Raw genomic sequence first — 23,556 nt, 5'->3', positions numbered from 1 at the left:
TTGTTGCTGTGACAGAATGCCCGAGAAGATCAATCTTCAGCTTCCAGGGCTTCACGGTCACTTCGCTGGGTAATGTGGAGCCTATGAGGTCATTATGTGTCTCAGAGGTGGAAACGTGAGGGAGGGAAGCCTATTACCATGGCAACAGAAAAGCAGAGGCAGGGAGAGGCTAGGATCCCAATGCCCCTTTCAGGGGTACTTCTCCAATAACTTAACTTCTTCCCAATATGTTCCACTTCCCGGGATTCCACCACCTCCCAGTAACGCCACAGGCTGGTGTCCAGGCCTTAATACACGGCCTGTGCAGGCTGTTTAAGATCCAGAACACACTACTTTACTCTCACCAGTGTAATGAAGTAGGTTGCCACACCGGAGAGACTGCCCATGAGAAAGGTCAGCAATGGCTGCCAATCAACAGCAACCAAGGACTTGAATCCTGCCACCGCCAAGGGTGCTAGGAAGTAGGGCCTTCTGTGGTCATCTGGTCAACCCTATAAGAAAGACCTGGGTCCTCACGGGCACCTGATTGCAAGGCCAGGCAAAAGCCTGCACCTCAAGGCCTGTTGAAGTTCTTTCCAGAAGCTGGGGGGTGAAGCTATGAGCTGTCTGAAACCTCTATGTCTTCATGTCCTGGGTTACCCCCACAGTAAATCCCACGGACACAGTGGGGGTGGGCTCCCTCATTGGGGAAGAGTCTTCTTAATGACTTCGACCCTGAAAAGGCTCTCTGGGCAGAGGCTTCTCGTTTGAAACAAATTTGAGGACGTCCCAGAGGGCAATGGATTCTTGCACAGCTGAACATGTTGGCTCACAACATATGCCTGGAGACTAAATGTCTCCCAAATCGACGTGATTTCCACCCGTCAATATGGAAAGAAGGGATGTGGCATGCCTGTGGGAGGACACAAGTGTGGCTCCTGTGAAGGGTTTACTCCTGGGATGCGGCTGGGGAGGGATGTCTTCCTGCCTGGGGCCTAGAACACACCCAGTGCCTGACAGGAGTCCCGTGAGTGCGGTGCAGGCAGTAGCAGATGCTCATGGCTCACGTTTAGGAAGACAGGGAGCAGATGGAAGCCTGGGCCTTGCATCCCAACATGCTGATTTCCACAGGTTGAGGGAGGGACGGGGCAAAGAGCTGAGCTGGCGCTTTCCAAGATCAAGATTCACTGCAGCCAAGCTGGGGATCTAGCCTGGGTTCCTGATGGGGGTGGGGGTATCCTCACCTACCACACTGAGGCAGGGCAGGGAAGTTCCAACACCCGACACAGTGTCCAGCTGTTCAATCATTCAGAGAGAGTCAGCTGGTCATTCCAGTCCAAGAGTCTCACAGAGAAGCTTTGTTCAGGCAGCAAAGGCAGGGAGGACCACAGAGGGCCTACCTAGGCAGGGCTCTAACCTCTAGCTGTTTCTTTGAGCAAGGTGAGGAGGAAGAGATGGAAGGGGCATTCTACTGGAGTTTCCAGCTCAACACCAATTCTCTAGCCCCAAACCCACCCTCTCAGAAAAGCTGCCAAAAGTCCAGTTCTGCACTCCTGACTGCAGAGGCACTCCCCAACACTCCCCACAAGAGCAGCTAGCTGCTCAAGACCCCACTGACTGTCATTTTGGGCACCAACAGCTTGTGAAGGATGCATCATCATCCCGTGCCTGCAGGGTATTTAAGACCCCTCCTTCATATCGGTCATGTGATTTCTCTCCTGTTCCCTTCCCCCACCTCATCTCTGGGTGGGGGCTGAAGAGTCACCCAGGAGTGCTTTGCCCAGATAAACCCGGTTCTTTACTTTTTAATTTGTCTTGATTTGGTTTACTGCATCCGCAAAGAAACCTATCGTGTGGGTACAACAACCTATCAGGGCATCCTTTGAAACTTGGCCCACATTAGGATAGAGTCCCTGTCCTTACAGGAGTCAGGAGTAGAGGCAATTGTGGCCTCAGTGGGATCCTATGCTTTTCCCAAGTCTTAGTGGAATTGGCTTAGAAATGAGTTCATGGACCATGCCTGTGTGCACCACAGCCAAGGGTCACTTGGAGAAGCCAGGAGTGTCACTGTTCCTATGGTTTCCCAACCTGCACCTAAGTTCCTTAGATGGTTCTAGAATTTAACCCAGAAGGAGAGAGCCCTCAGGCTGGGGACCCCTAACCTAGGTGGTGGGACCATAATGCTAAATCAACTGTTAGAAGCCACTCTGTCTCTCGAGGTCTGGGACTGAGCACAGGTTTATGGGCACCCTAGAATAGGTCTGGAGCAGCCCAGTCAGTGCCTGGCCTTCTCTTTCTCAGCCAGAAAGCCGGTCCACTCTGGTCTGGAGGAGGCTAGGAAGTATGGCCTTCAAAGTGTCTAACCTGCAGGTGCAGTTCCCAGGGAGGTGAGCCAGGCCGTTTTCTCGCTGTGCGCTGCTTCATACGGGACACTGCAAGGCTTCATCTTCAGCTCCTACCGACCCTGCTGGAGGCCATTTCTGTGAATCCCATCTCTTAGAGGCAGCTTTCCACCTGTGCATTCCTGAGGTCCCACCAGTGGCACCTCCCACCATGGCTCTGTGGACCTCCTATTCTGTGGGGCTCTTACATCTACCAGCCTTTGACAGTGTCAAGTCATTGGTGTCCCTTTCCCGAGTCACTGCAACCCACAGGATGTATTGGTGTCATCTGCTCCCACTCCAAGCCTGAATTCCAGCTGCTCAGCCACAGTGGCCAAGTTCTGATGGGTGTGTCTCCCAGAGCTTTTCTCAGTTGGCTGTTTCGTCCAGCCCTGCGAATCCTCAACTCTGGAGGCCTTGGAGGCTTTGCTTTCCACAGTTCAGGGCTGTTTTCCTTGGGATATTACCTCATCATTCACTTCAAAGCCTTGGAGCTATCTAGTTATCTGTGAGACTCAATGGCCTCCTATGTGACTGTCAGCAGCTTTATGCTGGGAAAGAAGGGAGGCCTCCCCTCCAAGACCAAGTCCTTCACAGTTCAGGGGTGATCATGACAGTACTCTCAAAGGACCCAGTCTGTGAATCACCTTGGCAGAAACAGATGCCCAGGCTTCCTAGCAGAACGCCTGTAGAGCAGAGTGGTATGCCGCCTACCGCGGTGGGGCTGCGAACCACACTGAGATCCTCTGGTCTGGGGCTCGGTGGTAACAGGATTCCCTTGAGGTGGCTCAAAGTAGCAAAACGTGCTTCCAGGAGTGATGGCACACGTTTCTGAGAGTCCGGTAATTGTGACAGCAGAACCTGCGGGGATGTTGCCATAACTGCTGATATACAAAAGCTGCTCCTTCAGAAGCAAGAGGTACACATCCCATTTGCTGAATCAAGGTCATTGGCTGAGGTGAAACACCTGTGCCTCCTCCAGCCACAAACAGCAAAGGAGTGTGACCTGATTATCTAGTTATCAGGTGTCACCTGATGGATTTTGTGACACGTCTCCTCAGGGTGTCAAAAGCCCAGGGTGAAAAGTAAGGCCTCTGAAGTCAGCACCAGTTACATCCTAATACCCATTCATAGATACAAAGCAGCCCACAGCTGGGCCTACAGCAACATGAGGTCACAGCTGGTAGCCATTCTCCACCCCTCCTAGACACTCCCCCCCCCGCCCCGGTCATAGTTCTTAATGTCTGGGACTGTAAGCCAACAGAAGCATCAGGTAGCAGAGGTCCTGGCCATGCAAAGGAAACAGCCGGTCAAGTCTCAGGTGTAAACAGTAAACTCCTTTATTGAGACACTGTTACAAGGATTCCTTTAGTACACGGTTTTAAAATATTTTTGAACACTCTTCCTGTGGAGAAGTGAAATTTTGAGGCTTCCAGTTGGACCTCTGGGAAATATACAACGTACCCTTTGGCCTGAAATTTTAAAGGACCCAAGGTCCTATAGTTTTTATCACAGTGTTCTCTTTATGTTTTTGTGTGTGTTTTCGCCACCATTTGCCCAATTATATATATATGGAGAAAGAGGGAGAGAGAGCACACACCAGAGAAAACGGAGACATAAAAATGATGCCAGGAGCGTTTCTGCAAATATAAGAAGTATTTTATTGTAAAATATTGAAGGTGAAGTGGATTGAGGAGAACAGGACACGTTTTGGACTTCAATACAAATTGCAACTTGGAGGGGAAATGACAGAAGGATGGGACAAGGGTGAAAGGGTAAACCAGATGGGGAGAGAGGCAGACACCGAATCACATGACCTCCACAGAATCCACAGGGCATCACATGGCCGTCTTCCAATATGGCTTTTCTCACGCAGAGGCATGCACAGCAAGCGGCCCCTGGCTCACGATGGTATCCTGGCTTTCAGAAGCAACCTCCAGGCCAGGCTTTTCTTTGGCAAGAGTAAAACTTGTTGTTGAGGAAACCCGGGGATGCCTGTTGGTGGCATTCATCAATCCTGGTCACTCCCGGGCGCTTCCTTGTGGTTTCCTTCACTTTGGGGTGGGGTGGGGACAGGAGCACCAGAGCGTGATGGCTGACTCCCTGGGCACCATAGCCTCCTTACAGTGGAAGGAGGGGAATGACAGGCGTGTGACTCACAGTGAGCCATTCTTTTCTCTCGCTGGTTCTGGAGACCTCTGCACCCAGAAGGCAGCCTCTCCATCACACACTCCTTGGAGGAGCAGGAAGACGACAGCATGCAGAGGGATCCATCCCGACCCCAGAACTGACACCTGCGCCCAGAACACCCCTCTGGTGGAAACCCAAACAGCAGCCCTGGAGCCACGGAGTCCGTCGTACATCTCTTAGTCCACCTGCTGCTCACAGGGCAGTCTGGCTATCAGCATGGGCACCCAGTGGCTTCCACCCCATCCTTGGCACGCACACAGAAATTAGCACCACAAACATTCAGCAACTGAACACAATCATGGGTACGCAATGTACCATGCAGGAAGTCTTTGTTTTGCACGTGTGTTTTCAAATGAAATAAGCGGAGCCCGGAGGGGATTCAGGCTTCAGGAAGGACTCCCCCACCATCATGAGCATGGGGTGCCTTCAAGGAAGAAAGGTCTCTGGCACCAATCTGATCATTAGGTCCTTGGCAAAATCTCAGAATGTAGAAAAATGGCCAGGATAAAGGCAGGTGGGAGAAGGAGGCGTGGCGGGCACCCTAATGCAGCCTCTAGGACACATAGCACCACAAGAGACAAGTGTAAAAAAATCAGCACCAATGTTCATAGTTACTTATCATCTATAGAACACGTGGTTCGCAAGCCCTGGACACTGTCCCATCAGCCTCTGCAGGAAGAAACACGGAAAAAGGAAGCAATCAGGATTAATTTAAGCCTGTGTTTTAATCTGAGTGCATGTAGGAAAGGCAGGATCTCAAATGCCTATTTTTCCCTCCCCATAAAAAATTATCCAGAGCTAATCAAAAAGAAAAAAAAAATAATTAAAAGTCTGGAAAGGGCCCAGGCACCTGCAGTGGTGATGCAGCTTCTTGCTGACTGAGCAAATTTCCAACTTATTGCACTTTCTTGCTGGGTTGGGGAGGGAGGAATAAGGAGATGCCCTCTACAGAGAGCCGGATTGCAAACCCGAGCTGGTGCCCCGTCCCAGCAGCCCACACTCCCCATGGGCCTGAGGCTGGGTTTCCATGCAAGATTGAAAGCCAGGCACACTTAACATTTATAACAATACAATACAAATATTTACTTAAAACTCTCACAAAAACATAAGCACCTTTAATCCATCGGAAAGGCACGTGTGGAATGACATTTGGCCTCTGAGTGGATGTGTTGAGGGTTTTTTTTTTTTTTAAAAAAAAAAAAGGCTTTGGCGACCTTTATAGGAACACCTCAGAGCATCTTTTGAAGGTCAAGGGGGATACATATCTTCAAGTTGCATCTTTTTAAGTGATTTCCAAATACTGCCCCACCCTAACTCCCTGCCAACAGTCCATGAATGCCTTTGATGAACCTATCAGGAGAGCTAGGGACCAGGGCCTGCAGCGTGGCAAGAGGCTGTGGTGTGGCTAGGTCATGTGATTCGGCTCCGTGGGGGACACGGCTCTTTCCCTTTGTTCTCTCTGGATGTGGGGTCCAAGGCCACGGAGGGTCCCTCCGAGGTACAGATGAGTCAGGCAGGGGTGAGAAACGTTCACTGTCCGGGATGGGCCGTGCACAGGACACCCACAGCTGGGGTGCTGAGGTCACGAGGTTGCTCTGAAGACCGGTGGGCTCAGCAGCTCCTAACCCAGGAAGCAAGCTGGCCCCACTTCAAATCCAAATTTCTGTGAGGCTTCACCAAAGTCGTTAAACATGATGTCCACGATGGGGACTTGCTCCACTTTGGGCGTGTCGATCTCCAGCACCGTTTTCTGGTAGCCTTTCTTGGTCTAGGAAGGGGGAAAAAGGTGGATGCAGTTAAAGCCGGGGGCTTCTTGCAGTGGTTAAGGTGTTTAGGTCACCTACCACCCCTGACCCAGGTCCTCCTCTGCCCCAAGACCCTACCAACTCCCTGAGCCACCAAGAACAGCAAGTTGGAGGAAACATGGCCAAGCAGAGAGGTGATGGGACTTCCTATAAGACTTCACACAAGAGCTGCCATCCCAGGCCTCTCCTGGACAGGCGAGGGAACTTTCCTTACTACCTGTTCCAGAGAGAACTGGATAGACTGAGGCACAGAAGGGCCATAATGGTGCAGGGCCCAAGCAGTCTGTGCCCTCCTGTGATCAGATCAGCACTTTTGAGTGGAGCAGGACAACGCTCTCTTAGGAAAAGCAGGCTGAGCCTCAGGCAGGTGGGGGGAGCTGCCAGCAGAGCCAACCCTCTCAGTCCAGAATATAGGGAGGACATGAGTATTTCTGTCCCCACCGCCAAGCAAGATTAACTTAACTTCGGGTGTCAAGAGCATTATCACAAAGAACAATCTGGTTCACCCACTCTGTCAGCTTCCTTCAATGGTGCCCAATGTCTGCCTTTGCACGGCAAATCTTGGGCTACCCACTGGCCACCTGTCCTATGCCAGGGCTTCCACTACCATGGATGTAGGCTGCGCTTACATGCAACTGTGTCTGGCCTGGGAAGGCTTTCGCTCCACTGTGCAAGCCCTGGAGAAATCACGAGAAGAAAGCAGATGGGCAGCAAGCATCTCCTTTGTGGGAACAACATGCCAGGATGCAGCCTGGCAGAGGGTTCTCTACTGACCCTGGGTTAGTCCTGAATCTTTCATGTTTGGTGCCCAGCTGCAGGGCCTTCCTCTCCATGGGTACCCCAAATCCAAATAGGAGCCCACTTGCTCAAGGTGATTGTGGGATGCTGGGCTTTGGAGAGATGATTGGACCACGAGGATGGACCACTGGACCCCTCATGAGTGAGACTGGCTCCCTCATAAAGACCTTCTCTGTCTTTGCCATGTGATAACATTGCAAGAAGTCGACTGTGCACAACCCAGGGGTCATGACCCCAACCTCAGACTTCCTGCTTGCGGAACCGTGGGCAGCTCCCATGGTTTGTAAGCCACTTAGGTGATGGTCATTGGTGGTCATGGCCAAACCAACCCATGCCACCCTGAGCCACAGCTGCAGAGAAAGCCACTCTTAGGTTTCTGATATCAGACCTGAGCACACTAGTAAATTTCTTTGTGTAAAACGGCTAAGCTCTGCAGGTTAAGTCGTTACAACAGCACGGCTCCTTGACATCCCCAGCTGGAGTGTGGAGGGCTTGCTGAGAGTGCAGGGGTGAGTGTGGGAGTGGGCAGCACCTTCTCTACCCGGCACGAGTGTCCCGGTCTCCAGTGCTCTCAATGTCCACTCGCCCCAGGCCCCGCCCACCCACAGCTGTCCTGATAAGACCCCTCTGTCTTGTGCTCAAAGCCAAGCTAGGGACACACCGAGGCTTGGGAGCATTTGAACACTGCAGGCTCTGCCCATCCAGATTGACTTGGAGTGGATTCAAAATCTGCAAAATTTTCTTCAATGGGAATCTTGCATGATTTTGTCATCTATAGTTTTCTGGCTGTCCCTTGAGAAACACAGAAGGTACTTGTCACCAGAAATCCAGCACTAGAACACGGTCCAGCTTGAGGGCTGCTCCAGTCAGGGACGGGTGGTCACACCCTTGCACTTCCAGGGTCACCTAAAACTTACCATGTGATATATCTGGGGGCTAGAGAGATGCTCAGGAGTTAAAATGTTCACTATGCAAATATGAAGAGAAGTTTGACTCCTCACAAATACATAAAAATGTGGCATCCCACCTGCAATTCCAGCTTTGGAAGACAGAGATGGGATCCCAGAGCAAGTGAGCTAGCAAGACAAGCCGTATCAGTGAGCTCCACATTTGATTGAGAGACACTGCCCCAGTGATTAATATTGATGATTCCTAACAGACTCGAATGTTAGGGCTCTACATGTGTACATACATACACGCACACACATACATACACTCAAACAAGCTTGCGTGCGAGCATGTAAATACGCAAGTGCATGTACACTCATATATGTGCTTATATATGTAAAACATGCATATACACAAATATATACATCACACACATAAAAAATATAAAAGAAAAAAAAGACAGGAGCAGTGGCCCGTGCCTTTACTCCCAACCCCCAGGAGGCAGAGGCAGGTGGATTTCTGTGAGTTCAGAGCCAGCCCAGCATACATACTGAGTTCTAGGATGGCAAGGGCTACACAAATAAATTCTGTCTCAATAAAAAAAAAAAAAGGAAGGGGGAAAAATCTGGGTATCTTCAGAGGCTGGACTTTCATACCCATGAAGCTAACTGTGGGGTAGCTGAGACCCTCACCCTTCTGGCCAGTTTAGGGAGCCAGAACTGGCAACTCCTCATGTAGGCCCTGTTATCTTGGGCTCTGCTCCCCAATCCAGACTTACACGAGGTCAACAGCCTGGCCTCTCCTGGACCCTGGAAGGTGGTATAGTCTTGGGAAGCCATGTGAGGTCAGTGACGGGGTCTCCGTTTTTGTACACTGTGAGTCATGAACCTACAGGCTTACAGCAGGCCCCACTCCCTTCCTTTATGGCATTAGCACGGAGTGGGTCTCTCTCCCCTACTCCGGGGACCACCGTGTATGGAGCTGGCAGGCAATTTCACGTGGATTTGTGGGGCCCCGTTGCTCCAATTATCAGAGCGCTTAGAGAGGGACGCAGTTAAAGAAGAGACATAAATAACCATCGCCAGCTAGCAACGGCCCCCCAGGGGCGCACAAAGCTGCACAAACAACGGGATTGATGCAGAGTGACTCCCGGCCCCTCCGCAGGGCCAGCCGCTTGGCAGCCCCCTCAATCAGGCTACCCAGCCACACAGTACCAGCACTGGAATTCCAATTTCAGTGGCTGTGATTACAAAATGAATCAAGTAGGCCTCCCAGGGCTGGGCAGGCCTTGGCACCACCGACCTGCATGTGGAGAACAAAAACCTCCTGAAGGAGCCCTGCAATTGAATGAGAGGATCGTGACCTTTTAAATCGTGGCCAGGCTTCTCCGGGGTTTGGGGGCGGAGAGCATGTTAGCCACCCCAGCCTGTCTTGCTTGCTGTTCCTTTTGGACTGCCTTGAGCCCCGCTGTCCTGCCGGTCTGTCCCTCCCAGTACACAGAGCCAGGTTTTTCTATCAGCGGGTTATTCTGTTCTGAGCCATTATTTCCCCACCTTTTCCAAGGCAGGATTTTCTTTCAGGAGTAAAAACAGCAGGGGGGCTGCTTCTCCCTCTCTAGCCTAGTGGATTTCTCCATCTTACACTTGCCTCGGCATCTGCGGATGCTGAGGATGCCAAAGCTCATATGATGCATGGTGCTGTGGATAGAATAGCCCACCCCATGAGAAGACAGTCAGTGTGGATGGGCTATGGTCAGGAGAGCTTGTGGTTTAGCTCCACACTTCCTCACTCTCTCTGGGTCAGCCTGCCATAGGAGGTGTAGAGAGAGCTCCTCGGCAGGGTTGGCTCCCCACTCAGAGATCCCGTGCTGGACTGGGGAGACATTTCCATCAGCAAAGTGCTTGTCATGTAAGCATGAAGACCAGAATATGACCCTTAAAACCCACATTTTAAAAGTTGGGTGTGAGGGCTCGAGAGATGGCTCAGTAGTAGAGAACATTTGTTACTCTTGCAAAGGACCTAGGTTCAATCCCAAGCCCCCATATGGTGGCTCACAACCATCCATGGCTCCAGTTCCAGGGGATACAATGCTCTCTTCTGGCCTCCATAAACACCAGACATTCTTGTGGTACATAGACACACGTGAGCAAAACACTCACACACATAAAATAAAAATTAAATAAATCCTTAAACTAAAAGCTGGGTATGGTGGCACATGCCAGCAATCTTGGTGTTGGGGGTATGTGGCAGGGGAAGGCTACAGATTCCTTTAGTTCACTGGCCAGCCAGCTCAACTTACTTGGTAAGCTGAAGCCAGTGAGAAACCTTGTCATTTTACAGGAGTGACAATCACTTGTGCCATCCACAAGCACCCCCACATACTAACACATACAAGTGCACACACCCACACAAAAACAGACATATGTTTCCATACACACAAAGGTGCCCAGTCTGGGTTCTCACCCTGCCCAGAAAAGAGCTACTTAAGTAGAAGTGGTTTCTAAACTCCAAGCCGGACCTGTCCAAGTCAGCTACACCCTGATATGGGCAGGCTGGGGGCATATTTGGCCCCCGATACATCCCCAGTATACAGCCCAGGGAATGATACACAGAAGATACAGCTGCGCACCCAAAGGGGGCATACAAGGTGACATCACAGGCACATGTGATACTCACAGCACAGCCATCCACCAGGGCGCGGATGTAGGGGTTGTTATCGTAAGACATCTCCTCATCGTTGGAGCCCAAGAAGCGGATAGCCTTGTCATAGCTGCCTGTGGCGGCATCCTGCCAGGCCACTGACTGGTAGCAGTTGTAGGTGATGTTCTGGTGGGCGGAGGCACTCAGCAGCCGCAGGAAGGTCATTTGTACCACGCCCACAGGGTTGCCTTCAGCATCCACGTAGGAGAGCTAAGGGGTGGGTATAGCAAGGGAATCAGCAGGGTGGAGATAGAGCTATGGCCACAGAGTTGCCCACATCCACAGGCTTCACCCAAGCCCATCTCCCTGAGGCCACTGCCTGGAAGCCTCCAGACTCCTTGCCCCTAAGGCCAGCACATGGAATCTCCTGGGAGCTCCGGGATCAGGAGTCAAGTGAAAACAGACCTTGTTTCCTTCAGGGACTGACAGTCTGCTTATTACCCTTCACCCAGCACTCTCCAGGTCCAGCGCCCACACTGCTTCCTCCAGAAGCCTGCCTGGGTCAGGTTTTCCTGCGCTTGACCCTCTTTTCCGTCTCTAGCTTTCAGGCCACGTCTGAGGAGCCAACTACTTCCTCCCTACTTGGCTGGGTCTGCCTGACTTGACTGCGCTGAATGAACGTATGTTCCGTTAAAACCTGCTCTCTCGTCTATGGGACACAGACAGCTCCACATTCCCATCAGTGAGTCAGGGGGCTGGGAGCAAGAGGCAAGGTCTCACTTCCTAGGATCAAATGTATGGGAGTAAGGCCTAGGAGTAGAAACAGCTCCTGGGGTTCTGGTGACCACACCCTTTGCTGCCCTGGTAGTTCTTGAGTGTTCTATCTGACCCTGAGCCTTGACAGGAGTTCTTCTCTCTCCTGGGCACACAGCCATGGGCAGGAGATGCTACGACTGTCACATCTGGTCACAGCTCTGTCATTGCTCCTGTTTCCTGAACGCAGCCCTGAGGCTATGTGCATCAGCTCACGTGTATCCTGTGTTCCGGGCCTGTGTGTCATCGTCCTTGAAACTCGTACGCCACAAGCACAGAAGCTCAGCCTGCTGTCCCTGTCACTGTGCTTAGCAAAGGAAGGTGGCATTGGGCTCTTGTGGAAAATGGAAGGCCACCTGCTGAGTGTTCAGGCTGTTCATGGAAGCACCTTGTAGATCTGCTAGATTCAAGAGCTAGAACAGCCAAGAGACCTTGGAGGATGGCGCAGCCTGGATGGACGATGAACCAGCCTGAGCAGGACCTGAGCTGTGTGAGAATTTGAGTGACCAGAAGTACCCCGGAGGTACAAGGGTGTCCTCTTCTGTAGGGGTTCTGAGCAACAAACAAGCTATCCTGCTGACCACTGGCCATAGCAAGCAAGAAACGTGGGTCCCTGGAGACAGGACCCCTCACTAGAAAGTTCTACTCTCCACAGAAAACTAGGAACATCAGGTAAAGAGAAAGCCACTTGGTAAGTGGCTTCCACAGTGTCAGCAGTATCTCAAGCCACTCTGCTTTGCTAGGTGCAGGCTGGCACGGGCATCCCGAGAGGAGGGTCTCGTTTTCCACATCTCTCTCACAGGGAGTTTTCTGAGGTGTGAGCATTAACAGGGCTGTAAAATTCTTAGTTGTGGGATAAACCACTGGCTCCCCCCCAGCCTGGGTGTGACTGGAGTCCTCTCTCCAGGCAAGGACTAGAGGGCTCAGCTGGGCAGGTCCTGTAAGGACTTTTCATTAAGGGAAGGAGGCTGGCAGAGGTTCGTGTCTCACTCTGGTAATCCCATCTCCGGTCAGCTGCTGCTCTAACACTGCTCTGTGTTGGCCACTTAAAAGGACACGTGGGAGTAAAGGACCGCCGAGGCAATGTCGGGTCTGGTACACGGCGCGGTGATCAAGGAAACGGTGACAACTTCAGAACCCATGTATGCAGAAGCCAGGCCAGGACCTTCCCCCCGTGGCGGTTTCCAAACTACCGGCAAACTGCATTCCCTTGGAGGCAGACTCTCAGAGGAAAATGCATACCAACCAGTGGTCTGGGCATCTGGCGTTCCTGGGAGGTCACGTGACTGACTCGAGAAAAGACACATGCCACAGCAGAAGCAGAGCTGGCACCAGACACAGAAGGACCCAAAGCTCCAGTACTATCCCTGGTTGGATCCCAGTCTTCAAGTGGCTCTGCCCTGTGGCATTTCCTGCCATCTCAGTGTGAGCAGCCATCTTTGGCAGCTCAGAAAGAGATTGGCTTCTTCCCTGCCCTTCAGTTACTGTGGTTCTTACTGGGAGCTGGGAATGAGGCTGTGGAGCCTGGAGGGAGGCTGGTTTGCCGTGGATGGTCCCTGCACCCCTGCTCCTGGAAGCCAACTCAGGAAAAGGTCAGCGGGGGTGCCTAGACATGGGTATTCTACGGCTATTTGCAAGGATCGTGGTGGGCGCCCTCGGGGGACCTGGACTACACCAGATGGAAGCCATCTTGGAAGAGGAGAAGCCAGAACAAGCTCAGGCAGACAGGAGCCAATGGATCTCCGACCTGGGGAGTCTCACCCCCTTCTTGCCTCAAGTCTCCTGCAACTGCTCACTAGGCCTCCCTCCCTACAGGTCCTTCTGTGCACCAGTGGTTCTCTCTGAAGGAAGCAGAAGAAGCAAAGGAGAAGAAACAACAAGGAGAAAGTCCAGCTCCCAGAAGGGAAGAGAAGGCTGTGGGGGCTGGAGCCAGAAGAACACAGGCCTGCAGTTTCTGTGCACAGGCCGAGCTCCTCAGGACCCCGACAGCCAGCCAGACATGCCTCCAGGCAAAGGGATGACAGAGAGGATGGTCCCGGAAGCCACTGAAAGATCGGGTATGTATGGCTCTGTGCTCGCTAAAGGCGGAGGCTGGTGCAGTGGAAGCCCAAAAGGGGTTTGTGTGAGCAAGGACCCATAGGGTGAGGCCCACTAGATGGAAGAGGAGAGTTCAAAGAAGGTGTGTGGGCTCTACTCGGGAACCTGGAGTCCGGCAGGGTGTCACAGAGCTTCGATGGGGCTTTAGGAAAGGTTCAGAGAGCTAAGGGGAAGATGTCCTATTTTAAGTGGAAATGAACGAATTGAAGCAAGTTCCTGGCCTCTGTGCTGGCCACAGGAGCCTTCTGGTTGATGTTTTAAGATATTTTCACCTCCAAGGTGATGGGGTTCTGAGGTACACCTCCCATAAGTTAAACACAGACTAATATGTGAGGGGCAAGTGGAGACTTCAAGGCCAACAGCCAGAGTCCATGGGCCCTGCACAGCCCAGGAAGAGGGTGTGAATGGTGGCAGCCTGGGCGGACTCTCAGTGAACCACCTCATCGGCTGTGGTTGTGCCATCTGTCAGTGGCATGTAACTGGAGTTCCCACCTCCAGCTGTGGGTGCCCTGAATCTCAGTGGGAAGCTACCCGCCGACTTCCAGGAGGGAAGGAACTCTGGGTGAAAGAGGAGGCAAGAGGAAGGAACGTCACACCCATCGGACCTTGCTGTCAGGCGTGTGGAGCAAGTTGGCCTTTAGGGCATTAGCAGGTGTGGCCCCAGCTGCAATCAGTCCCAGGCAGCACCCAGAGCCAGGCCGAGCCGCAAGCAGGCAGCGTGAGGCGGCCACTTACCAGGGAGCCCCGTTTGTACTGACTATACCAGGTGGAAGGCTGCTCTTTGGGCCAGCGGGCCATTTTACTCTGCAAGATAGAGATGGTGGGTTTAAAGTGACAGCTGCAAAGGACGTGGGGTCACCTTACCAGTTTCCCACGCTTGAATTCACTGAACCAGGAACCTGGGTTTTCTTTGGGCCAAGAAGTGATTCTGGCCTACACATCAGGCAGAGATGATGGGGAGGGAGAGAAACAGAAAATGAAAGCGTTACTTCTGCCTCCACAGACAGATCTTCCCAGCTTTCCCAGCCCGTGTCCCGCCAAGGTGCCTACGCTTCCCTTAAGAGCTGAGGCCCTACCACAGTGGCACGGGGTGACAACAGCTCTGGAGCCCTACAGTGGCTGAGTACATGCCAACACATTCATGCCAGGGCTGCAGACCACACCCTAGCAGCCAGTGTGCACCAGGGCATCAAGTGACATGAAAGGTACCCATGGGGCAGCAGACGGCAAATGCAGGAGTCTCGTGTCGGTGACAGGGAAAGTTGCAGCCAGCGTGCAACGTGTGGACATTGCATCCCACTCTCAATCTTGAGACACAGCGGATCGGGCTCTTTAGCTGCATCTGCTACTGCAGCAACATGGGCAGCCCCACTGTGTGGGAGCTGCAGAGGGGTGTGTGTGTATGTATGTGTGTACAGTATATGTATATATGCATATGTGTTTGCATGATATGTGTGTGTGTGCAAAAGGCACATGAGTGTGGCGTAAGTTGAGTACGTAGCCACGTGGAAAGCTCCCTCCATGATGGCTGGCTGCAGGCCACGGGAAAACCAGGCTGAGACTGAGCCAGAAGCTCCCTCCCTTCTGGTTGACTTCCTTAGCGCTAGGAGGTACTAAGTAGGCTGCTGGGGGGATAGAGAATTGTCCCCAACAGTCCTGGTTAGTTATGTGTCCTACAGGCTATTCTACCAACAAGCCAGATAAGATGTACACATTGCTGCCATTGTGAGACAACTTTTATGGTGTAACCAGCTGATTTTCAATAGGCTTAAGGCTCACTTCCCGGAAGGGAATTCCCATCCGGAACTGGAAGGCAGGGGGAAAGCCCATGGCTGGGGAGATGACAGGCTCTAGCGGGGAGGCCACTGCACTGCTTTGTTAATGTTTGTGATGCCCCTTTCAGATTGTCTCAGCTGGTCACGGGAGGAAGCTTATTCTTTTGTAGCAGAAGGTGACTTGCAGAGGTGCGTAACTAGTCACGGAGACTATGGGGCTGCTGTCACGACACAGTGGCCGCAGATGGAGGAAAATAACCACACATATTTATCACACCCTCTAGGGCTCAGGAAACATGACAGAAGAAGGTGCGGGAACACTCTTAAAGCCAGAAGAAGGGGTGAAACCTTGGTTGTGTAGCTATATCCTCCAGATGGAAACACCTTTTCCTATAGCTAAGCTTACTAAGGCTCAGAAAGTAAACACAACTCACAAGTCTCAGAAACCTGCTCCGGCTTACAAGACACACAAGGCCCCTTCAAAGGCTATAAAAACCATGGGAAGAAGAGGTTCTCTGACCAACCACACTGCCTGCCAGTCACAGAACTCCAATGATACAGCTTCGGTAAGCTGTAGGCCTGGGGCAGAGGTCTTTCTGCCTTTGAGTCACCCAAGCCCCTGGAAGTGACCCCAAGAAACTCATAGCTTTGCTCAGCTAGACCTGGATAAAATAATTTTTTGTTCTTTTGTTGGTGCCCTATCTTAGGTGAAAAGATGTTCGTCATTGTCTCCCGAGAAAAAGTCATACAAGAGGGGTATGTGTGTGTATGTGGTGTGAAGGTCTTCACTGGGGGCTTGTGGTCTTTGGGGTCATTGGAGCTGTTAGGTAATATGCCATGACAAGGGAACAAAGGCTGCCCCAAAGCCTCTTGTACTTTCAGGGCTAGCCTTCATTATGGGCTTACTTCTGGTCTCCCTAGGGGAATCTCACTTCGGGTCTAGTGGGCGGCTGAGCCTCTGTAGGTGAGGGTGGGTAGTGTTGTCTCTGGACCGACTCACTGTAGGAGTGGGAAAAGAGAGTCCTCCAGATAGCCTGGGCCCAGATTGGGTTGAGCTGGTCCTTTCGAGACCATGTTTGGGACCCGGGTACAGATGTTAATTGGGGAGAGGAAGAGATATGAGACACTATTGACTGCCCCCCTTGAGCTGGGTGGGTGCTAGGACAGAACAGACTGCTGGGAAAATGAGGTGTCCTGTCTGCCAGAGCCCCCAGAATCCTCCACTTTTCCCTGTTGTTTTCAGATCTATCAGTCAAGGCCACACTTAAATTGTACGGGAGCAGTTCCTCCTAAGTTAGAGACAGAGAGCACAGGCTTCACTCAGACTTCTGCTCAAAGCTGATCCAGGCCCTGGAGCCCCATATCCCAGCGCTGCTAGGAGAGGGTCTTTTTATCCTGGACAGGGCAGCCAAAGTGCAGGGTCTGTAAAGACTCTATGTGACCCAGCCCCAGACACAGCTTGGCTACTAGCGGTTGACTGGAGAGGGTGGAGCGCCAAGGTGGGTGAGAAAGGTCTCTTAGTTTAATTTTATCCCCAGCTCTGGCAAGATGGTGGAATCCAAGACCCATAGAGTAGGTGCTCAGGTCTCAGACCTCTGCTAAGCCCTGGCTTGTCTCTGGGAGTCAAGGAATCCAGGATGCATGAGGGATGGATGGATGTCAAGCCTATGAATCTCTCACCCCTGCTCTGCTCCTGCTGCCACTAGCTGAGTGTGACCCAAGGGCATGCTGGTGCTTGCCACTTTTATGGTGTGATTTAGGGAGGGGATAGAAGCCCCAAGGAGCCCTTATGCTTCCTCCAGCAGGAACTCACTCCCCAGATGACAGGGTCATAGGAGGCTGTGGTGTGGAATAAGTGCAAACCTGCAGTGGCAACCAAAAAAAATGGCATGGGAAAACTATGAGCCATCCCAAGCCAGGTGGAGGGACCCTGAAGTTGGGGTCATGGTCACATCCTCAGATATGGAAAAGGCTCATCCTATTCCTGCCTGTTCTAGGCCAGGGTCGCCTTTGCCACAGATTTCCACCACATAATTTACACACCCATCACTTGCACACAAATTCCTACCTACAGGACTGAGCTCCTGAAAGACCGCAGGGGTGACTAACTGATCTCCCACAAAATCTCCTGAGTCAGAACCCACTGTCTGCCCACAGATTCTTCACACATACCCCTGCCTGGCACCTGAGAGGATGGGAGCAAATTCCACAGAAATAAGCTGGCACTCCCAGTTTAGGCACAGCATCCTCTAGATGTCTTGGGCTCGTCATCACACTTGTCCCCAAAGTTTTAGGTTGGTCTGGGTTGTGGTGCTTCTGAGAGCCCCGGGGAGGCTGGAGGGGCACACTCAGGGGCAGCCTTTCTCCCACCTGCTGAGACCTAGGCTGCACCTGCCACCACGTACCTGAAATATCTCATCTCAGGACCCCTTCAGAGTGACTTCCAGAAGAATGCTCTTGGTTCCAAAATTGATTGGTGTCTGACTTTTAGCCCTAAAGCTGCATACACACAGGAAATACTGAAGCCCTGGCTGGACTGGAAGCAAGCGGTTGACATGAGTACTCACCCCCTCAGACTTCTTGTCAGGGAAGACACACGTGGACCCTCCGGCTGTGAAATTGCAGTAGACTTTGAAGGAGTCCCTAGAGCACCCCTGGTTGGGATCGACCCAGTATTCACCTGATTTCAGAGACAGGGAGGCAGATTCATGAGAATGGCTCTCCAGACAGCGGCAGAAGCCACCGCAACATTTCAGTCTGGCTGTTAAGTGCCCAGCCAGGGCCATAAAGTCACCAATACAGCCTTCCTTCCTCATCTCACAGAGCTTCCCTTTTCCTGTGGGGCGCATAAGGAGTAACAGACAGCCCTGCTCACAAGAACAGAGCCGGGGCATGCGGCACACTGTGTACGTGCCTGCTGACCTTGATGGGTGGGCAACAGAAAGGCAAAGAATGTCCTGAAACAAACCTGGAAATTCACAAGTGTGGAGTCAGAATGTACTGGAATCAGACACCCCTCACATCTTGCAGGAGCTATGTCCCTACTTACTGGGGGAAGACAAGCTGGATTTGGTTTGCTGCTCAATAGGCCCTTGGTTTGAAAAGGGTGAGGATGAATCCCCATGGTTCTGCCAGTGTTTAAAACCCGCCTTCCCAAGCATCGCACATCCTGACATCAAGTCGCCTTCAGGGTCAGCTAAGTGCCAGGCCAAAGGCATTTTATACATTGTCCATTTACCACCACAAGGCATGATTCTGTGCCCATTTTACAGATCAGGAACAATGAGGCTCAGAGTAAAGCAGCCTTGAAGCCTTGGTGCTCAGCCCGTCTGGCCTCCCCTGACTGTGTCACCTTCCTCTCTGATGTTTCCGCAGATTAAGAAAGGGTCTACCTATTCCTCCTCCCGCAGACGGGGAGTGAGTGAGGAGCGGCTCTGACTGGCCTAGACTCCCACTGTGGCCCTCCCTCACCGTCTGGGAAATCAGGATGGCAGAGCTGTAGGTCCTTGCAGGTACGGGCGGGGTTCTGCTGTGTGCCCAGTGGCCGCTTCATCTGCTCAATCTCCTGCTTCAGGGAGTTCAGGGAGCCGAAGATCTCCTCCATGCCATCTGCATAGTCCACATAGCTCTCCCCAGCCCCGTCGTCCAGGAGCTGGCTAGCATCGATGTTCCGCCGAGTCCGGGATGCCTGCATTGGCAGGGGCTGGATGACCTCCCCTGGAGGGCCCTAGGGTGCAGAAGAAAGCAGTCATGGATGGGAGTGGACAAGGATGGCCCTGTCCCAAGGGCAGAGTTAAGATGATCCTGAACCAGAAATCTGGGTCCCTCGGGCTCTGTGTGCTGGGTTGGAAGGACGGGTGCCAGGTCACACTGTTTGCTCACTCCTTCCTGTATCCTGAATACTCCATGCCCATCCACTTGCCCAGGCTAAGTGCCTTTCTCCCCTGAGCCCAAGGCCCTGCTCTTCTCCAGAATTGAGTGGCTCAAGGCCTTAGCTTTGCATGTTGTTCTGTCATACAACAACACACATGCATAATACTCATATAGAAACATGCCTGAATGTTTATACATTCTTGTTCATACATATACACATACATAACATGCATTTAGAAACACATACATTCACGTTCACATATATACATAATATAAACACTTATACAAATACATGTTCGTACATGTATATTCATATATATACACATACATACACGATACATACATAAACACGCATGCATATTCACACACACTTACATATAGAAACCCTAACTCTGATGAACACAAATGTACAATATACATAAATACATATACACATATGCATGCATGCTCACACATACATATAAGGACATATATAATATATATGTAGAAATATACAATACACATTTCATGTTCATACACACATGCACAAAATACATATATACAGCTACACATATTGTGTTCACAAACACCTTGTGTATGTACACACATATTCACACATATACAAATAGACTCACACATTCACATTTACAAATTCATGTTCACACACATATATGTACATATATAACACACAGACAAAAATACACACACTTGCATGCACATGCATGCTCCTGTATGCACATGCATATAAACATCCATAACACATACAAACACATGTACACATATACAAAGAGAAGTATATATACATAAATACATATTTACACACCTAAACGTATTATGCGTACATGTTCACACACATGCATATAGCATAGAGAAACATGCATGCACTTATACTTACATGCATATTTACACATATATGTATAGGGTACACACAAATGCACAAGCCCATACTTACAAACATGTATACAGACATGTTATTACTTATAAATATGAATATATATACATAACTAAGTACACATAAGCATGTACAGTCATATGACACACTTACATAGTCACAAACATACATGCAACATTCCCTCTCTCTCTGGCCAATAATCCTACCCAGGGCAAGTCTGCCCATGAGCTCCATGGACAGGCCTGTGACACTGACAGCCCCCTCTGCATCCCCAGGGACCAACCTCTGGGGATGCCATCTGAGTTTCACTGCATCTCAGACAGCAAACCCCACAACAGACGCTCCCTTAGTCTCCCTCCACACTTCACAGACTACTCACAGGTGGGCCAGGGAGTCCTGGGTGGCCTGCCTCGCCCTTCGGGCCGGTGGGACCCTGTGGAGAAAGTGACAAACCAGTACTTGGTCATGGGGCCTTCTGTGATCTGACAGACCTACCAGCTCCAGAAAGGGCAGGACAAAGTGACAAGGCAGGTAAGACTTCTCTTCCTGAGGCTGGCACCCTCCACAGCAGGGAGCAAAGAGCCCAGATGTGTTGGCCTGAGCTGGGTTGGGCTCATTCAGAAAGACAGGAGACAGGTATAAAAAAGAAAAGAAAATGCCAACAAACGGGTTTATGGAAGCATGCCAGCTGCATGGGCCATAGTGGGAAATGTAAGCCCAGCCCTCAGCAGGACTCCATCCCACCTCTGCCGGCAGGGTCCTTATCAGAGAGACTAAAAGAAGTGCTAGAGACCATTGCTGGTGGGAATGCAAACTTGTGCAACCACTTTGGAAAGCAGTGTGGCGGTTTCTCAGGAAATTCAGGATAAACCTACCCCTGGACCCAGCAATACCACTCTTGGGAATATACCCAAGAGATGCCCTATCATACAACAAAAGTATATGCTCAACTATGTTCATAGAAGCATTGTTTGTAATAGCCAGAACCTGGAAACAACCTAGATGCCCTTCAATGGAAGAATGGATGAAGAAAGTATGGAATATATACATATTAGAGTACTACTCAGCAGTAAAAAACAATGACTTCTTGAATTTTGCATGCAAATGGGCAGAAATAGAAAACACTATCCTGAGTGAGGTAAGCCAGACCCAAAAAGAGGAACATGGGATGTACTCACTCATAATTGGTTTCTAGCCATAAATAAAGTACATTGAACCTATAATTTGTGATCCTAGAGAAGTTAAATAAGAAGGTGAACCCAAAGAAAAACATATAGGCATCCTCCTGGATATTAACCTTCATCAGGCGATGAAAGGAGACAGAAACAGAGACCCACATACGAGCACCGGACTGAAATCCCAAGGTCCAAATCAGGAGCAGAAGAGAGAGAACGCGAGCAAGGAACTCAGGACCACGAGGGGTGCACCTACATACTGAGACAATGGAAATGATCTTTCGGGAACTCACCAAGGCCAGCTGGACTGGGTCTAAAAAAGTATGAGATAAAACCAGACTCGCTGAACATAGCGGACAATGAGGACTACTGAGAACTCAAGAACAATGGCAATGGGTTTTGATCCTACTGCACGTACTGGCTTTGTGGGAGCCTAGGCAGTTTGGATGCTCACCTTACTAGACCTGGAGGTGGGAGGTCCTTGGACTTCCCAAAGGGCAGGGAACCCTGACTGCTCTTCGGGCTGATGAGGAAGGGGGACTTGATTGGGGGAGGGGAAGGGAAACGGGAGGCAGTGGCGGGGAGGAGGCAGAAATCTTTAATAAATAAATAAATAAATAAATAAATAAATAAATAAATAAATAAAAAGAAGTGCTAGAGAGGACGGGACACTGATGGTGGGGACTCAGAATAGTCCGCCATGGTGGAAACAAAACAAGGTGGACATGCTACACCGTCTCTCTGTCCCACTTCTGAGTAGAACAAGGACACAAAGTCACTGTATCTGTGTGACACTCTCACACCCCCGTGGTGGCCGCACTGAACACAATAGCTAAGATGTGGGATCAGCCTGGGTGCTCCAGCCAGTGAAAAAGGAATGTATCGTATACACACAGGAGTATTGCTCAGTCATAAAGGCCTTTATGCGTCTTGTGCGTGGGGACATGGGGGGAGAGGGGTGACGACTAGAGGCACTCTGAAGTCAGCATTACCAGAAGTAGAGTGTAGAATAATTAGAACATTAACAGTTAATAGAAAGTAGATGACAGAATAGTGATTGCTGAGGTTAGGGGAGGGGACCGGGACACTGGAAGGATGGAAGATGGATGATGGATATGAAACATGGTTGCACGGAAGGAATAAAGCATGGTGTTCTATAACACGGTGGGGGACTGACACACATCCTAGCCTGCTGGGTTTCATGACTATATAGAGAGGCAGGAGGGGTCCAAACACAGAGTAACAATAAAGACGCAGAAACGCTAACGACTACAGTTCGGTCAGGACATGCCATATGCACACAGTGGAAAGCCACACTGAGCCTGATAAATACACGTGCTTGTTACGTTAACCAGAATGCAAAAGAGGTTGCAGGATCTGGCAGAGCTAGCTCGTCTCATTTGATTTTCTCCCACAACACCCCAGAAACAGCTACAATTAAAATAATACTTAAAAGCAGCCAGCAATAGAGCGATAGAATCATATTTTTTTCGCCAAGGGAAATCTAGAGAAAACAAGGAATACCAACAACACACAGTATAATGAAGAAGAGAGGAGGGGTGACCCACTTCCCAGAAGGCTCCTCTCCTACCTCCAAGGTAGTCTCAGGTATCATGGGCCCCACCAAGGCAGAGTCACTTACCGAAGAGCCTTTAGCACCTTTGGGACCTGGAGGGCCCTGCAGAGAGCAGAGGTCAGAATGTCAGTAGACAGAGGGGCTCACAGGTCCTAGTCTCACCCAGCCTGTCCCTAACCCTGCACTTGCCTGGCTGGTGGGCAGGAGGAGAGCTGGTGGTGGCTGCCACTCACCCCGCAAGAGGCAGAGGGTGTCTGCTGAGAGGCCACCCTGCCCACAATACTCAGCTTGGGAATGACATTTAGGCATCAAGAGTCAGGGAGTGTCTGGGCTCTTGGGGGGCCTGGAAAGAGTCAGCTGCTGGACATCCATGGCCATGTGAACCCAAGGTCCAGATAACACAAACGGGTCAGGGAGGGCAGAGCTCAGGGATGTGGGAATGGCATGTGGGAAGCACAAGGGAGGCCTAGGCCAGGGTGTTAAAGAGGACGGGTCCCTTATTCTCAAGCCTGGACTGAGATGGCCTGACTCATGCACATTAGGAAGAGGAGAGCCAAGACATCGCCTTCCCTCTTCCCAGATGCTTGCAGAAGGTTCTGCATTCTTTGAGATGGGGTTCAGGCATTAAAGTTTGCCCTTCCCTTCCCCTTTGGCAAGGCACCCAGGGGACCGGCACCCAGGGGACCAGCAACCCC

General features: G+C 51.1%; 1 protein-coding gene across 3 annotated transcripts in view; it reads right to left on the bottom strand.

Moving 5' to 3' along the window:
* Nucleotides 1-3,775: 3,775 nt before the first annotated feature.
* The window catches only part of Col5a1 (collagen type V alpha 1 chain), a 155,746-nt gene continuing 135,965 nt past the window's right edge, over nucleotides 3,776-23,556 (bottom strand). For 2 of the 3 annotated variants that reach the window (XM_057755689.1, XM_057755691.1), the window contains exons 60-66: nucleotides 22,928-22,963; nucleotides 20,490-20,543; nucleotides 18,838-19,093; nucleotides 17,934-18,046; nucleotides 14,456-14,524; nucleotides 10,718-10,951; nucleotides 3,776-6,318 (exon numbers count right to left, since the gene is read on the bottom strand). In XM_057755689.1, coding sequence (XP_057611672.1) covers nucleotides 6,172-6,318; nucleotides 10,718-10,951; nucleotides 14,456-14,524; nucleotides 17,934-18,046; nucleotides 18,838-19,093; nucleotides 20,490-20,543; nucleotides 22,928-22,963 — 909 coding nt within the window. In that variant the 3' untranslated portion in view covers nucleotides 3,776-6,171. Of the gene's footprint in view, nucleotides 6,319-10,717; nucleotides 10,952-14,326; nucleotides 14,396-14,455; nucleotides 14,525-17,933; nucleotides 18,047-18,837; nucleotides 19,094-20,489; nucleotides 20,544-22,927; nucleotides 22,964-23,556 lie in introns of all 3 variants that reach the window. The other variant, XM_057755690.1, reaches the window with a different exon arrangement.

This window comes from Chionomys nivalis, chromosome 22, assembly GCF_950005125.1.
Source record: "Chionomys nivalis chromosome 22, mChiNiv1.1, whole genome shotgun sequence".
NCBI classification, from domain to species: domain Eukaryota; kingdom Metazoa; phylum Chordata; class Mammalia; order Rodentia; family Cricetidae; genus Chionomys; species Chionomys nivalis.
Note: the sequence above shows the minus strand (reverse complement) of the source record. Positions and strands in the feature narration are given on the sequence as shown.